Here is a 15,576-nt window from a genome sequence, read left to right as displayed (position 1 = left end):
CTTTTCATGTAATTTCTCTTCTGTATCTCAGTGTCTACTGCTTCTCTGCTTGAAGAGTCTGGTCCCCTAGTCTGGCTTTCCTTTTGTGATTACAGAAATCCTGAACTTGCTGGCCATGGGTCCTTTTGTCTAGATCATAGTTGGCCCTGCTCCAGCAGAACTCAGAAGAGTCTCTTCTGCTGTTCTTGGGGACTTGGGCATTTATTGCTTTATTAAACTATATGTTTTCTTCCACTTCTGCCTCCTATTCAGTCTTGGGCCAGACTTGGGCTCATCGTGAGGTAGCAAGTGCCGACACTGCCGATCTCTGAGGCCTTGCTGAGAGTTCTGACCTGGAGTGAAGGGCCAGGATCCAGGCCACTGCTCATGAACTTGCCAAGGCCGATCACATGGCTCTTCCTAAACTTTTCTCTTGCAGCCTGTCATTGTGTTCTTTATTTCTTACATGTTCACTTTCACTGTACTTTCCAGATTGAGACGTCTGTTATTAGGCAATGCTGGGTTATTTCCTGTGGCATACACAATGAATCCTTTTTCCCCTCAAAAGCTTGAATTCCGACTGCGAAAATTTCAGTTTGAGACCTTTAATAGTATAAATAGAAAAATAAACTCTAAATTGACAAGTTTAGTTCAGCTTATCTACATAACATTCTAAGAAGAAATGGAGACCAGTTTAAAGCACGTATCTGTCTTTAAATATTAAAAACACAAGCTTGCTTCACCTAAGTGTCTCCAGCCAAAATACAGTTAATCAATATTCCATAGAACGGAGCATTGTTGCAGGTGAGTGCGGTCCTCTTCCCTCTCGTGTGTACGTCATTCCTGGGCCACGCTTAGGGAACAGCGTCTTTTTCTAAAGGAAAAGAAAAGGTGGTTTCTAAGACCAAAGACTAGCAGTGCCCAGAGCCACCTCTCCTGCACTGCCTCCCTCTGCTGGCTCTGTCTCCCCTCGGGGTGGACTGCCGAAAGGAAAGGCACCACCGGTCATGCTAACTTTGTGGAGCTGTTCGTGGTTCTCAAGTCCCGAGGGACTCTCCACGGAGCTGCCCGCTACAGCCCAGGCAGTTGCCTCTCCCAGCTTTATTCTTAGATCTGTGTGTGTGCCATCTGCCCTCCGCCCTTCTCCCAAGTGTTTGGAGTTACCTGCACAGCCTCGTGGTACACTCGGAGTCGTCCCTGCAAGAGGATCCGATGGGCCTAAGGGAAACCCCTCTCCAGAATGGGGTCATTCTCCGTGGCCTTCTCCTTGTTGAACTCAGTTCCAGCATGGGGGAGCCATCCACCTGTAGAGCAAAGACAGTTAAGCCCTGGTAGGAAGAGGTGACACCTTTCTGCTCACCTTGGGAGAATGCTCACCGCTGTGATGCTCTAGACTCAGAGCACAGGGACCACTCCTCAGGACTGAGTCTGGTTTTCAAGTTCCGCTTGTAATTCTCCCCCCTGCCCCCTCCACACCACAATCCCTGGACACCCACTTCTTACCTGGTCCAATAGCAGCAAGCAGATCATGAGCGCTGCAAAGAGTTTGACGTGCCACATCTTGACAGAGGGAGGTTGTTGGAGCCTGAAATCCGGGGGCAGTTCCCACTTCCTTTTATAGACTGAAATTTGCCTCTTTTATGGTTGCCAGGTGAGATGGGGGCAAAGTTTATATTTGCAACCACGGTCGATTTAATAAGTTAATGTCTACCAGAGGAATGTGCTCAAGGCCTGCCTTTCGAGCACGTTGTATTTACTGATCCCTCACTGGGACTTTGAGTGATTCTGTTACTGGCTTGGACCCTTTTACCCATTTTACCAAAAGCACCACCCTCTTCTTCCCTCTGAAAGCTACGTGAAGCCACTGAGGGAAACCAGGCACCTAGCCACACTTTGATTCCAAATTAGCTCAGTGAGATCACGCTAATCAAAATAGAATTCTAATAATGAGGTCTTCAGAAATAGTGTTGACCCCTTTCAGCCTTGTCTAGGAAAGAAACACCAATCTATCATGTTGCAGGCAATTGGATAAGGCCTTTATCTCCTTCTTTGGGAGGGTGCTTCAGCAAATGTGATCTAACAGTGCCCGCAGGTCCCCCTTTTGTACAGATGGACCACCATTGCAGTTATCTGCTCCAGATCATCTCACTAGAAGGATGGACCCAGCAGTGGCAAGTCCAAAGTCTGGCCTACCTGCCTTTCTCCAAGGGAAGGGCCATCAAGACTGATAGGGGACTGACTTGAACTATGGGCTAACAGAGTGAATGAGTGTGGGTGGTTTTGTTTATTAAAAAAGGGAACGAGTTGTTAGCAGGGGCTCCTAAATCAGTGGGATTGCTTGATGGTGGTGACAAGTCACACCAATCCTTGAATTACAGCTTTCTGCCCAGTGGGTGACTGGGGCCATCTGCGGAGCTGAGCCTTCTAGCAGCCTCAGGGGAGCAGGCCTAGGGCTGAGATACGGCTAAAGCACAAAACATCTGTCAGCCTAAGTAGGAGCAGCTGCAGATTGCTAGAACAAGTAAGTGCGTGTACGTAAGTCATGAGGTGATATGGGTACTCCTTAAATGACATGGGCATCTTAATGCATGTCAGGGACAGGTGTAACTTACAAGTAAGCTTGGTAGGACTTCAGATCCTCCTGCAACCTGGAAGGATCAGCCAACAAGACAGATGTAACAGGATTCTTTGGTGTCTCCCTAAAAACTTGGCAGATCCCTCTTTCCAAGGCCCTTTTATCATCAGGTTGGTATTTGGTCTGAGGCTGGCTGTTCTGTAAGGTAAAGTGGAGGAGACACAGAACAGCAGAAGGTAGGACAGCATGGTCACCAGTCCTCTTGCTGAGGGAGCAGAGGGCAGTAAGATGGACTTCAGAACTGGGACTGGGGGAGTGGAGTGTGACTCCACAGACCTGTCGGTCCTGGTCCTGGTCCACTGAAGGTGACGCAGCCAGGCCCTGAAGGAGACCCCACTGCTTGCATTTTAGGAACTTGGAGAAATAGACTAGTTGGCTGCCCCTTTGCCTTCCCCCTTCCCCTGATCTTGGATGTTGAATCACCCCAGGTAAGGGCTTAAGTAGGAACATTTGTGGAGTGGGAAAGAAGCTATGTGATGACCTAGTGAACATTGGGTAAGAACACAAATCCAATTAGATAAGCAAAAGACTGAACAACGTGATGTCCTAGAGACAGTTGGGTGTGTGGCCTCGGTGCCAGCCTCCCCTTAAAGAGTGTGACCTGCCAAATGAGGTTTGGAAACTGCTAGTTCCAAAGATGGTCTCTCCTCCTCTTTCATTCATTTCTGCTTCCACGCTGAGCAGAATCAAACTAGCCGATTCCCCAGGCAAGGAGAGGGCCTGAGGCTCCATTGTGCACAGGGGGATAAACTATCATTCATCATGAGTGTAACAACACTGCGGAAGCCTTTGGGGTTCAAGTCTCGGTCTTGTATGCCACCCCTCCTCCCAAGAGAAAAGTCCCATCGGTTTACTGCCCATGGAAGGAACCCTTCTTAGGAGAAGTATTCCAACATAGGTCTACATTGCCTCTGTAGTTGTTTCATTTAAACATGGAGCCGGGCGCCTGGGTGACTTGGTTAAGCGTCTGGCTTTGGCTCAGATCATAATCTCAGTTCGTGGGTTCGAGCCCCACGTCGGGCTCTGTGCTGTTAGCTAGCTCAGAGCCTGCAGCCTGCTTCAGATTCTGTATCTTCCTCTCTGACCCCTACTCACGCTGTCCCTCTCTGCCTCTCAAAAAATAAAACACATTAAAAGAATTAAATAAGTTAAACATGGAGCAAAACCCAAAGTTTTAAAAGGAAAGTGACATCCAGACAGCATTAAGCTGATGTGCCAGCTGTTCCCATAGGCCTTGAATAGTTGCGAAAGCCTATTCCTGAAATTAATAGATAAAAATAACTACTGGGCTCTGTACGGCCAAGTATTTTGCTGAACAAATAAGCACACAACTACATAGCCTCCCTCCCGTAGAAAGGCCTCAGCAGCCTTTAGCAATCTCAGCCCTAAAGAGAAGAGAACGGCTGGGAGGCAGGAGCCGGGGGTCTAGGTTAACTGACCAGCGGTCAGCCCTTTCCCTCTGAGCTTCAGTCTCTTGTTCACAGTGAGATGGGAGGAGATCTGAGGCCTCTGCCACTGACATTTGGCGGGGGCTCAAGTGATTAATTTACAAGAAGAAAATGAGAGGCATGTTTGATAGCTTACAGCTTGGTAACTCTGATTACAACTCCCAGGGATTTTCTGCCGCTGAGGTGAGTGCCTAGGATGAAATGAGAGAAAGAGGGTGTAGCTACACGCGCAGTGTGAAACACATTCCAGATGGAGAGACCATTCGGGCTCAGCCGTAACTGGAGACTCTCTTGCTGTCCCTGAGCAGGACGTGTCTAATAAAAAATGAAAGAGTCTTAAATGGAAAACCTTTTCCAGGTAAAACTTCAACAAAGGGTCAAAGTGTATTTGCTTTTTTGCTGGTTGGAACTGGCACCGACTTCTGGCCCTACACTAGGTAGGCCCGCATCCCGGGGACCTTGTTGGCAAAATCAGAGTTCACTTGGCCACGTTCTACAGCCCAGAGATAAAAGCCTGTGTGGGGCAGGGCGGTGCTGAGGCAAAGAAGGGCTGGATGAGTGAGTGGCGGTGTCCTGGAAGCAGAGGAAGGAGCCGCACCCAGGGCCGGAGACTCCACGTGGTCCCTTTCTTCCTTAAGAGACTTTACTCAAGAGGTGCCTGTGTGGCTCAGTCAGTTAAGCGTCTGACCTCAGCTCAGGTCATCTCGCAGTCCGTTGAGTTTAAGCCCTAAATCAGGCTCCGTGCTGACAGCTCAGAGCCTGGAGTGGGCCTCGGACTCTGTGCCTCCTTCTCTCTGCCTCTCCCCTGCTTGCACTCTCTCTCTCAAAAAGAAATATTAAAAAAAATTTTTTTGTTAATGAATAAATGTCAAATAAAATTTTTAAAAGACTTTACCCAAGTTTTTTATAATTTTTAAAAAATGTTTATCCATTCTTTAAAAAAATCTTTTTTATGTTTTATTTATTTTTTGAGAGAGATACTGAGAGCAGAGGGACAGAGAGAGAGGGAGAGACAGAATCCAAAGACAGTCTCCAGGCTCTGAGCTAGTTATAAGCACAGAGCCTGACACAGGGTTTGAACCCACAAACGGTGAGATCATGACCTGAGCTGAAGCTGGACACTCAACTGACTGAGCCACCCAACGCCCTTATTTATCCATTCTTGACAGAAAAAGAGAGCACGAGCAGAGGAGGGGCAGAGAAAGGGAGACCCAGGATCTGAGCTGTCTGCACAGAGCCCGATGTGGGGCTCGAACTCACGAACTCCAAGATCATGACCTGAGCCGAAGTCGGGCACTCAACCAACTGGGCCACCGAGGCGCCCCTACCCAAATTCTTTTCTTTACAGATCTCTGCAGATAGAATGGTCTCTTAAATAATCCCAAACAGGAGCAGAGCTATAACTTACCACATCCCCACCCCCACCTCGTCCCCATCACCCACTACACAGGGCTGGATACCTGCCCCCCCCCAGCTTAAAGAAGGAAGCCCTTTGGTGAGAGACAGCCTTCTGGCAGCCTTTAATAATTTTATTCAAAAGCAGAACTTCAGTAAAAGGGCTTACAGCAGGGTCTTCCCAGAGCATTCCTGGGATAAAAAGGATTCAGGCCCAGACTTGGGGCTTCGTCTGGGCTGAGAAAGGGTTAAGTTTGCTTTTGAGCTGTTATCTTTAAAGGAATCAAGGAACCAGGAAGAAATAAATGTCTTGGTGCAAACTGGAGCCTAAAAGATGGGAAAGGGTAGCTGTCTCCCCAAGGAAGCGTGGGGCTAGTCACAGGGAAAAGGACCGATTACTGGCCCATCAAGCCAGTGGTCTTCCCCTGGTGCCTGAACCTGTTGAAACTAAAGTAAAGGATGGGCACGTTTGCACCTTCAGGTCCAAGGCTGCGTCAGAATCTCAGGAGTCTAGGATCCAAATATGCAGCAAGTCCTGGGAACAAATATGGACAAAATGCCCAGGAAAACTGGCCCCCGTTTGGTGAGGCAGTTGTTACACAGCGGTCCTTTGTTAAGCCTGCTGGATGCCTGCATATCTCACAGCTCACCATCACAAGCCTACGGCTTTATAGCAACACAGTATCTCACTGGCAAAAAGTTCAAAGCTCGGGAGGCAGATTTCTTGCTGTATCAAACAGTGATGTAACAGGTCAGAGGGTAAGGGCCCCAGCTCACCAGACTCAGGTTCTTTATCCTGCCTCAGAATCCAATTTAGCATTTTTGCTGTTTCTAGGTATTTTCATTTCGATTCCTAAAAGGCAAGAACAATCATTAGAATAAAAGAGGGGCGCCTGAGTGGCTCAGTTGGTTAAGCGTCAGACATCGGCTCAGGTCATGATCTCACAGGTCAGGATTTCAAGTCCCACACAGGGCTCTGGGCTGACAGCTCAGAGCCTGGAGTGTGCTTTGGATTCTGTGTCTGCCTCTCTGTCTGCTCACTCTTTCTCTCAAAAATACACATAAAAAAAATGAAGAAAAGATACAGTGTGGACCAGAAGGCAAAAACACTGGGAAAGTAGCTTCTCTGGACCAGCAGGAAGTATCCTTAGAAGTGAGGAATTTTCTAGAAATGGAGCGGGGAAGCAGAAACATAACTACCCATACCTAAGTCTACCATCTCCTGGTGAAGGGAAAAGGATGCCTTTCTACTAAAAAGATAATTCAAAGGCTCTAGAACAAGAGTAAGCTTTTCAATAAAAGGCCAGAGAGTATTTTAAGCTTTATGGGCGATGTGTGATTAAAACCATTAGCAACCTGGCACAAAAACAGGCAGTTTGGTGATACCAGCTCTAGGGGCCAAGTGGTGACCTCACCCCTGCTTTTATAGCTGACTTCCCCTCAAGCTAGGGAAGGCCTGTCTTCAGAGGAAAGGCAGTCTAGCATAGCTTCAGAACCACGCGTGCCCGACTCAACATTCATCAGCTGTGTCATTTAGTCAAATTACTTACTCTCCTTGTGCCTGTTCCTCACCTGCAAAATCAGTGCAATAATGATGCTTAATTAAAAAAAAAGGAAGGTGTGACGTTTACAGGCACTTATGTGTAGGGCTGAGTACCTGACACGTAGTGACTCAATCTTGTTATTGGCGGAGCAGACCACTGGCCACCCACAGTTCATGGAGCAGCTGCAGCTACTTTCTCAAAGATTATAGAACAAGCACTGAGCTCAGATTCTTGACCAGACTCACTAGTGAAACTGCTCAGGACTCATGCTAGCAAGGGGAGTTCATGACCTTGAGTCTTGGCAGTCACAGCAAAGACTCGCTCACAGAAATGCAAAATGACAACGGTGCAGTCCATAAGAAGTTTATTATGTCTTCAAGACAGTACAGTGTAGACTCCTCTCCCAGAGAAGGGCTTTCAGATGCAGGAAACCAGTAATCCGGATGAGTGGCTCATTGGTCATTTTCATAAGCAGCGGGATTCTTCCTCTTGGATTTCTCAAACTCCTGGGTCCCCCAGGTGTAGATAAGATAAAACCCTACAAATGCTGTAAAAGTCAACAAAAGTGAGAGTAAGTAAGAACCATTCTTCTGATTCACTGCAGGTTCTGCCCTCTTGTCTCCAGTTTCCAAGAAGCCACTTTTAAACCAGAGAGTGAAGGAAGGTTACATCACACACCCATTTTACAGGCAACCAAAATAAAGGGTCATCCCAAAAAAACTTGTCACCAAACTTTCCCTGTCGCTCTCCTGTTGCACATCTTAAATATTTTAATGAGACAACGACGAGAATTCACTTAACAAACTATGCAACATAAACACGTACGTGTACACCTCTGTGGTGTTTAACAAATTCACGATGTTGTGCTAATTTTCATCACTGTCTGCTGCAGATTTAACACAAAAGAGTTCATCGCTACTTGACCTCAGAGGGAGACGCTGGAATCACACAAGTGACCTTGGTCGGGTCGTTTAAGTGGTCTGTGACTCAGTTTGCTGATCGGTTAGGACAAGGAGGACGATATACTCGCGCAAGGGCTTTCAGGAACACACACGAGAAAAAGGTGTGTCGCACGGTGCGGAGTGCCTGTCCGACCGACAACGCTCACGGAAGGGACTGGCTGTTGGTGTGTGATGAAGTCCAGCCCCCCTACCCGGCCAGGGCACTCACGCGGCAGGACGCGAAGGATGCACGCCCGCGTGCGGCGCAGCACATTGGGGATGCCCTTGGAGAAGTAGTGCGGGAAGGCGCGCTGCTCGAAGGGTGACAAGCTGTAGGTGATCACATGCCGCATCCGCGTCAGATTCCCAAACTCGCGGCCCATGGTCGCGGCGGCACCTGCAACACCGGGGGCGGACAGGCGTTTGCCTCAGTCCCGGGACGCGCCGCCCCCACCCAAGGAGTCCTTCCCGGCCCAGGCGGCGCCTTCACCCTCCTAGGGGCCACCACGACCGCGCGACCGACCTCACTCCCGCGCGGGGGTCACGTCGCCCTCCAAGTCACTGGAACCACCGGCCTCCTTCCGTCACTTCCGCTAGGTGGAAGCCGCTCCGGGAGGCCGTGAAGTCACCTCCGGGAAATACCATTTTCCTGCCGTCTCCAGGGGGAGGTGCCGTTGCTCCCCCTTCTGCAGAGAAGTGCGCTGGTCGGATGGCCCCGTGGATGGGCGGGGCCAAGCGCGGGCCGAGGACTCCGCGGCGGCCTCTGGGGCCTGAGGACCGCCCGCCTGGCCGCCGACTTCGCCTCTGCCTCCTTCCCCTCCGTGCGGCGGGCAGTGCCGTGGGCCGCTGAGAGGCGGAGAGAAAGGGGCCCGCTGGCGTCCAGGGCCCTCCGGCCGGGTGCCGAGGACCTATGGGTCCTGCGCCTGTGGAGGGCGCCCTGAGGCCCGCGCTGGGGCCGCCTCACGGGACGGTGTGCGCTCTGGGCCAGGCCTAAAGGCGTTTCTTTGGTTCTTTTCAGGATATCGGTGACCCCAGTACCAGAATCAGGGTAGTGCTGCCACGGTCTGAGAATGCACCGGCGAAGTGTAGACCTTCCCTGGGTAGAATAAAACACGTTTCCTCAGGTTGCGTCCCAGGAGCCTTCCAGAAATGGGCAAGCCGGTTAATTACCGGCTGTTGGTGGCGGTAGGAGGACAGAGACTGACCCCCAGCCCATCCCCGCCGCCAGCCTCCCTCCGGAAGCGCCTTCTACGGAAGGATGCAGGGCGTCTTGTGCATGTGTAGTTCATGGAATTGCCCGCCGTACATGCTGTCATTCAACAGTTTAGGTGTGTTTTATGCGACCTTGCCTACCAGCCACGGATCGGGGAGGCTTGACATAGGCAATGAACTTAAAATACGCAAACATAAAATTTGAAACTCCGTTTCATCAACCTAGGTACTGCACAGACTGGTTCTGTCTTGTACCACGAGTCCGCGTTGACTTCCTTCCAGCATGGTCTCCTTATGGGTGGCACTGCATATGCCCTCATTTCAGCCCCTCATGGCGCCCCTTTGTCCCATTTCCCTAAAACATCATCTCTCACCTTGTCTCAGCTCCAAGGCAAGAACATAAGTACTTACATAGCAAGAAAAAGAACACCCTAGCAAGTTCTGCAACCATTTGAATTAATTCACAAAAAACAAAAACCTGTAAACATCTCTTAAACCTTTCAACCAAAATATGCCCACGTGAATGTGTAAAGTACAGAATCAAGATACCATATTTTAAGGTGAGTCAGGTTAAAGGTGACGTCCATGTTAAAGCATATTGGAGCATTCCAAGTATATATTCTATACGAAGTTCCCTAAGAGGATTGGGCAACCCAACAGTTCTCTGTTCTCAAGGATTTCAATGCCAATTGGGACTTTTTTCTCTCCAAATCAACAATTATCTAAGCACCTGGAAGTGGGAGAGGTGATGAGGATGAAGGGAGAGCAAGAGTGAACCCAATACCATAAATTGCATACCAACAGGTTTTCCTGTCATCATGAATAATTAGCTATTCCTCATGCTTTGAAAGTTTCAGCAAGCATCTCAGGAACATTTTAAGAATCCTAATCTAAAAAAAAGGGGTGGGTCAGTCAGTTCAGCGTCAGACCGGCTCAGGTCGTGATCTCATGGTTACTGAGTTCCAGCCCCACGTCAGGGTCTGTGCTGACAGCTCAGAGCCTGGAGCCTGCTTCAGATTCTGTGTCTCCCTCCTCTGCCCCTGGTTTGTGGGTTAAATCCCTGCTTCTGCTCTGTGCTGTCAATGCAGGGCCTGCTTTGGATCTTCTGTCTCCCTCTCTCTCTCTGCCTCTCCCCTCCATCTGTCCGTCTGTTTGTCTCTCTCTCTCTCTCTCAAAAATAAAAAAAAGTTCAAAAAATATAAAAGGGGTGGTTTTAAGGTCACTTTTTAATTTCTCTTTATTTTTTATTTTTTTAAATGTTTATTTATTTATTTATTTATTTATTTAGAGAGACAGACAGCGCAAGCAGGGGAGGGTCAGAGAGAGAGAGGGAGATACAGAATCTGAAGCAGGCTCCAGGCTCTGAGCTAGCTGTCAGCACAGAGCCCAACGCGGGGCTTGAACCCACAAACCGTGAGATCATGACCTGAGCCGAAGCTGGATGCTTAACCGACTGAGCCACCCAGATCCCCTCTTTTCAATTTCTCTTTACCTTTCAGCTTGCATAAGTAGTCCACTGACGCAATGATAACTTTTCTTCATATAGTTTATTGTCAGGTTGGTTTCCATATAAAACCCAGTGCTCTTCCCCACAAGTGCCCTCCTCCATGACCACCACCCATTCCCCCTCTCCCCCTCCCACTTCAGCCCTCAGTTTGTTTTCAATGATAACTTAAGAGATGTTAAATAAACGCCAGAAAAAAAGGGGAGAGGAAAGATAAAAAACCAGATACATCCATATCTAATGAGGACAAATTGGATAAATAGGATGTTATCAGCTGTTGGGTACACAGCTGATAAGAATTATCTTCAGGTAGGCATCCTTGAAGACTGATTGCAGAAGCGATCTAGCCCACCCACACACCTAAAATTTATTTAAGAGACCAACCGAGGCACTTCCTGGCTTTTAGGGAGAAGACTGGTATGGGGCAATGTATCCCTTGCTAGTTCTTCCAGGCCATGGCGCTTCTCAGCAACTTCTTCGTTTGGTTTTTCTGCTTTTCCTGGCTGTGTTTTCCTATTAGCCTTTGTTCTCAGGCTTCTAGAGGAGAAGTTGAGATTGCAGCTGGTACGGAATGGGAATCTGAGGCAGTGCCTTGGTCCTTGGTGAAGCCTCTAGATAAAAAAGACAGACCGGGCTCCCTTCCCCCTCTCTTCAAGGTTCTGTATGATGGGCAAGGGGGCGCCCCTAGGCTGCAGCCAGACTCCAGAGCTTTGCGTTACATGAAGAGACTCTATAAGTCCTATGCTACCAAGGAGGGGATCCCTAAATCCAACAGAAATCCTCTCTACAACACTGTTCGGCTCTTCACATCCTGTGCCCAGCACAAGCGGGCTCCTGGGGACCAGGTGACAGGTGTGTAGGAGTGGCTTGGTTAATGGGTGGCGGGAAGATGATGAATTAGTCTGCCTTTCAGTTAAAGGAAGGAGATGGCCTTGTTCCTTGAATCGCAGTTTACTTTGCGTGATATTCAATACCCAAATTCAAGCAAATCTGGTACTTGATCTTATGGTTTCTAATACCCTCATGGATTAAGGGAGGGGTGTCTCATAGGATAGATCTTTCGAGCTAGAAGAGGCTTAATAGTTCTAAAGACTGAGGGATGTTTTGCTGGAGATCACCATCTTGTCCAAGGTCACAAACCGAGACTGGAAACCAAGTATCTTGACCTCTATTTTTTGTTCTTACCATTCTACCAGTGCCGACTTGGAAATGTGCCTAAACCATACCCTAGCTATTGGTGTATTATGTTAATTCGCATGTTTTCCCCTTGTCTGTTGCTGTCTGTGAGAGGAAACCCTAAGTCCCCCCGTGGAACAGTAGGTCCTTGCAAGAACCAAATGTTACTCAACAATCTGTCTCAGCATCTTGGTATCGTGTGTGTGTGTGTGTGTGTGTGTGTGTGTGTGTGAGAGAGAGAGAGAGAGAGGGAGGGAGAGGGAGGGAGAGGGAGGGAGAGGAGCAGTGCTTTCAAACAACAAAAACCTGTATTCCCTACCTCAGGACCAAAACTGTCCTAACCCAACTAGTCAGGGAGGGCCATTTAAAATCTTTCCTTCTTCCTTGATGGTTTATTGTAGTGCTTTCAGAGCCTCGGTTTTCAATTTCAAGTGTTCCAAAGTAAGTAATTAACTTTTCTTTATTGGTCCTGTTCTTGGGGCTTAGAAAGTCTTTTTCACAAGCTTGGTGTTTTTATGACTGTGTTCTCTCTAGACACTCTGCAAGAGGAAAAACCTTATTTATTAGCTTCTGTATGTTAGAAATAAATGAGTGAGACTGGGAAATTTTAGATTGTGAAATGGAGTGATGGTGGTTCTTATTCACCACCAAAGCTGTTCCGAGTTTCTGGTGATAGAATTGCTGATTGTATTTGCTGGCAGTTGGGGGAAGCGCTCCTCCGCATTTTCACTGTAACCCCCCTCCCTCACTTCTCGAAGCTGGATGAAGAGGGGAAGGGAAGGGAGAAAGCGCAAGATGAAGGACTAATGCTGTGATTTGACTTGCTGTTGGGTTTTTGTATTCAAGCACTACTCCTGGGTTGTTTTCCTTTGCAGGAACCATCGCCTCCGTGGACCTGCTGTTTCACCTGGATCGTGTTACTGCCCTGGAACGCTTACTCAAGTCAGTCTTGCTATTTACCTTCAGCAACTCCATCTCTTTTCACTCTGCTGTTAAATGCATGTGCAACCTGGTGATGAAAGAGCCCGCGTTTTCTAGCAGGAACCCCCACCGAGCTCAGTCCTCCCTTACGTTTAACTCACAGTTTGAAATTACAAAGAAACAGAAGTGGATTGAGGTAGATGTGACTGCTCCTTTTCAGCCTCTAGTGGCCTCCGACAAGAGGAGCATTCATATGTTGGTGAATTTGACGTGCGTGAAAGACCAGCTGCAGCCCCCTTCAGCACGGGACAGGCCACTTAACGTGACTCTTCTGGTGCCCCCCTCACTGCTTCTATATCTGAACGACACGAGTGCCCAGGCTCATCACAGGTGGTATTCGCCTCACTATAAAAGGAGGCCTTCCCAGAGTGCTGGCCACAAGAGAGGGCTGTCTGCCTGTCCGCAGGGAGAGAAGTCGGCTGAGGGCGTGCGACCTTCCCGTCGTCGGAGAGGTCAGGAAACTATCGGCTTGGAATTGCACAAGCCTCTGGTTCCAGCTTCTTTGAATCTGAGCGAATACTTCAAACAGTTTCTTTTTCCCCAAAACGAGTGTGAGCTCCATGACTTTAGACTTAGCTTTAGTCAGCTGAAGTGGGACAACTGGATCGTGGCCCCGCACAGATACAACCCTCGGTACTGTAAAGGGGACTGTCCAAGGGCAGGTGGACATCGGTATGGCTCGCCAGTTCACACCATGGTGCAGAATATCATCCACGAGAAGCTCGACTCCTCAGTGCCAAGACCCTCCTGTGTGCCTGCCAAGTACAGCCCTCTCAGTGTTCTGGCCATTGAGCCGGACGGCTCGATCGCTTACAAAGAATATGAGGATATGATAGCCACTAAGTGCACCTGTCGTTGACACAGGGCTCTGCAGACTAAAACCTGAGCCTTTTCGGCAAAGGAAATGCCATGCACCTATCTGTGCCTTCAGGAGAAAGTTCTGTGTGTCAAATCTTGATAATGCAAAATGTGGTGTGTAAGGGGGAGCTTTTGTAAATTAACACACGCTGTGGCATCTATCCGTGGAAAGGGGTAACATCTGCCTCTTAACTTTCCAGGTGTAAATAAAATGTCATTATTTTGGAGGACTCTAAATTTCTTTCCCCTGAATGATTTTTTTTTTCATTAGATTGGAATCTTGTTTTTGATAAAAGAAAAAAATCATAAACCTTGGATGGAACCGCAGCTCTAAGGAGACAGTTGAGAGCACAGTAGTTGTATTTAATGGAAGAATAAATCCTCAATGGCAGACATTTTCTGTGAGTGTGTGTGCTTGGTGGTTTTGTTTTGTTTTATGGATTGCTTTTAAATGGCTATTGGGGTGGGAGAAGTATATCCACAAGCTAATCTTAACTTTTTATCTTTTTCAGAGTAAAAGAGGCTAGTTTATCTGCCTAAAACCAGGTGCAGTGACATTTACTGGGATTCGAGAGTAAGCACGTAACCCAAGGCTGGTGGATTAGCGTGAGAGGTGCCCAGTTTGCTAATTCAGCTCATTTGTTGGCATGTATAAATAGGGTGATTCACATCAAACAATATAACATTTGTCCCATTTAAAGGAAATTTTCTTGCAGATTTTTATAAGAAAATGTAAAGATTTTAAACTAGTTTTTCCTTGTTATATTTAAAATCTCTGACCTATGGAAGAAAGTCAAGGAGTGGTTTGTCCGTTTGTTTTTGCTTTATGCTTGGTTTTTGCAGATTGCCCTCCGCTCTCATCACTCCGTCCCCACGAATTTTTTTCCAGGTGGATTTGGGACTTCTGCCACGAAACTAACCTGGCAGTGATGAGGTTACATTACAGAGCAGGCCTTGTTTGGATAGGAGGGCTTACATGTGGGTTTTCACTAAATCTACCTTGAGGGAGCCCTGGAGATCCAGATAGGGCCAATGGAGTGTGTCTGTTTCAGCATTTCTAACCCCCTAATCGACAGACCAAAGTAACTCCTAAATGCAAGATGTATTCTCATTCTTAAAGGTTGTCTTCTCTGAGTGGTGGCCGTCTACGGAAGCCAGCCGAGATTTTGGTGGGGGGTTGTGTGGGATCTCAATCAGTTTGAGGAGTATTGATGTCTTAGTAATTAATGCTAAGTCTTGTAATCCATGAGCATGAGAAGTGTTGGCTTTGATCTGAGTCTTTCTGTACTTAGAGAGTGAAAGTTTTGATATTGTTATGGTTAAATTCTTTTTTGTTTCATTTACTTGGAGAGCAAGGGAGCATGGGAGAGGGGCAGAGAGAGAGAGAGAGAGAGAGAGAGAGAGAGAGAGAGGGGTGGGGTGGGATGGGGTGGCAGAGGATCTGAAGCAGGCTCTGCACTGGTAGCAGAATGAAATAATGACCTCAGCCAAAGTCAGTCACTTAACCCACTCAGCCACCCAGGAACCCCTATGGTTAGATTCTAAGCATTCTTCTTGATGTGATTGGGAATAGAATGGTTATATTCATTTTCCATGGATTCCTCGTGTGCTATCCTGCATACACATTGCAAGCCTGCACATAGGGACATAAATGCTCTTCATTTGCTGAAGATTTCTTCCTCTGAAAAACATTAAAAAAATTTTTTTTAAATCCAAAACTGTAAGCAGACTGGGGGCACCTGGGTGGACCAGTCAGTTGGGTGCCACTCTAAGAGATAGATGGTGTTTCAAGGGTTTTGTACCATCTTCTGTCATTGTTGGGAGTAAAAAAATAACGGCCCCGGTAAAGGCCTGAGTAATAGAGGTGATGTGTGACTTAATTTACCAGAAGTTAAGTCTCCCT

The 15,576-nt window shown here is 47.8% G+C and overlaps 3 protein-coding genes across 3 annotated transcripts; 1 reads left to right on the top strand and 2 right to left on the bottom strand.

Moving 5' to 3' along the window:
* Positions 1-568: 568 nt before the first annotated feature.
* Positions 569-1,598, bottom strand: LEAP2 (liver enriched antimicrobial peptide 2). The gene is made up of 3 exons (XM_029941902.1): positions 1,483-1,598; positions 1,144-1,283; positions 569-853 (listed from the first exon to the last, which is right to left on the bottom strand). Exons 1-3 carry the CDS (start codon positions 1,537-1,539, stop codon positions 817-819), a joined length of 234 nt encoding a protein of 77 aa, XP_029797762.1. The 5' UTR covers positions 1,540-1,598; the 3' UTR covers positions 569-816.
* Positions 1,599-7,348: 5,750 nt separating this feature from the next.
* Positions 7,349-8,574, bottom strand: LOC115294167 (cytochrome b-c1 complex subunit 8). The gene is made up of 3 exons (XM_029941901.1): positions 8,466-8,574; positions 8,172-8,339; positions 7,349-7,548 (listed from the first exon to the last, which is right to left on the bottom strand). Exons 2-3 carry the CDS (start codon positions 8,323-8,325, stop codon positions 7,454-7,456), a joined length of 249 nt encoding a protein of 82 aa, XP_029797761.1. The 5' UTR covers positions 8,326-8,339; positions 8,466-8,574; the 3' UTR covers positions 7,349-7,453.
* A 2,539-nt stretch (positions 8,575-11,113) lies between these two features.
* Positions 11,114-14,068, top strand: GDF9 (growth differentiation factor 9). The gene is made up of 2 exons (XM_029941557.1): positions 11,114-11,510; positions 12,710-14,068. The coding sequence occupies exons 1-2, from the start codon at positions 11,114-11,116 to the stop codon at positions 13,672-13,674; spliced, it is 1,362 nt and encodes a 453-aa protein (XP_029797417.1). The 3' UTR covers positions 13,675-14,068.
* Positions 14,069-15,576: the final 1,508 nt, after the last annotated feature.

This window comes from Suricata suricatta, chromosome 6, assembly GCF_006229205.1.
Source record: "Suricata suricatta isolate VVHF042 chromosome 6, meerkat_22Aug2017_6uvM2_HiC, whole genome shotgun sequence".
NCBI lineage: Eukaryota > Metazoa > Chordata > Mammalia > Carnivora > Herpestidae > Suricata > Suricata suricatta.
This window is presented reverse-complemented; position numbering and strand designations above follow the sequence as displayed.

Bases quoted from the DNA above. Each gene is read 5' to 3' on its own strand.
- LEAP2 (XM_029941902.1), bottom strand. From the start codon at position 1,539: ATGTGGCACGTCAAACTCTTTGCAGCGCTCATGATCTGCTTGCTGCTA. The intron at 1,284-1,482 runs GTAAGAAGTGGG...TTTGCTCTACAG, and splicing joins GCTTGCTGCTATTGGACCAG to GTGGATGGCTCCCCCATGCT. The intron at 854-1,143 runs GTAACTCCAAAC...CTTTTCCTTTAG, and splicing joins TGTACCACGAGGCTGTGCAG to AAAAAGACGCTGTTCCCTAA.
- LOC115294167 (XM_029941901.1), bottom strand. From the start codon at position 8,325: ATGGGCCGCGAGTTTGGGAATCTGACGCGGATGCGGCATGTGATCACC. The intron at 7,549-8,171 runs GTGAGTGCCCTG...TGACTTTTACAG, and splicing joins CATCCTTCGCGTCCTGCCGC to CATTTGTAGGGTTTTATCTT.
- GDF9 (XM_029941557.1), top strand. From the start codon at position 11,114: ATGGCGCTTCTCAGCAACTTCTTCGTTTGGTTTTTCTGCTTTTCCTGG. The intron at 11,511-12,709 runs GTGTGTAGGAGT...TTTCCTTTGCAG, and splicing joins TCCTGGGGACCAGGTGACAG to GAACCATCGCCTCCGTGGAC.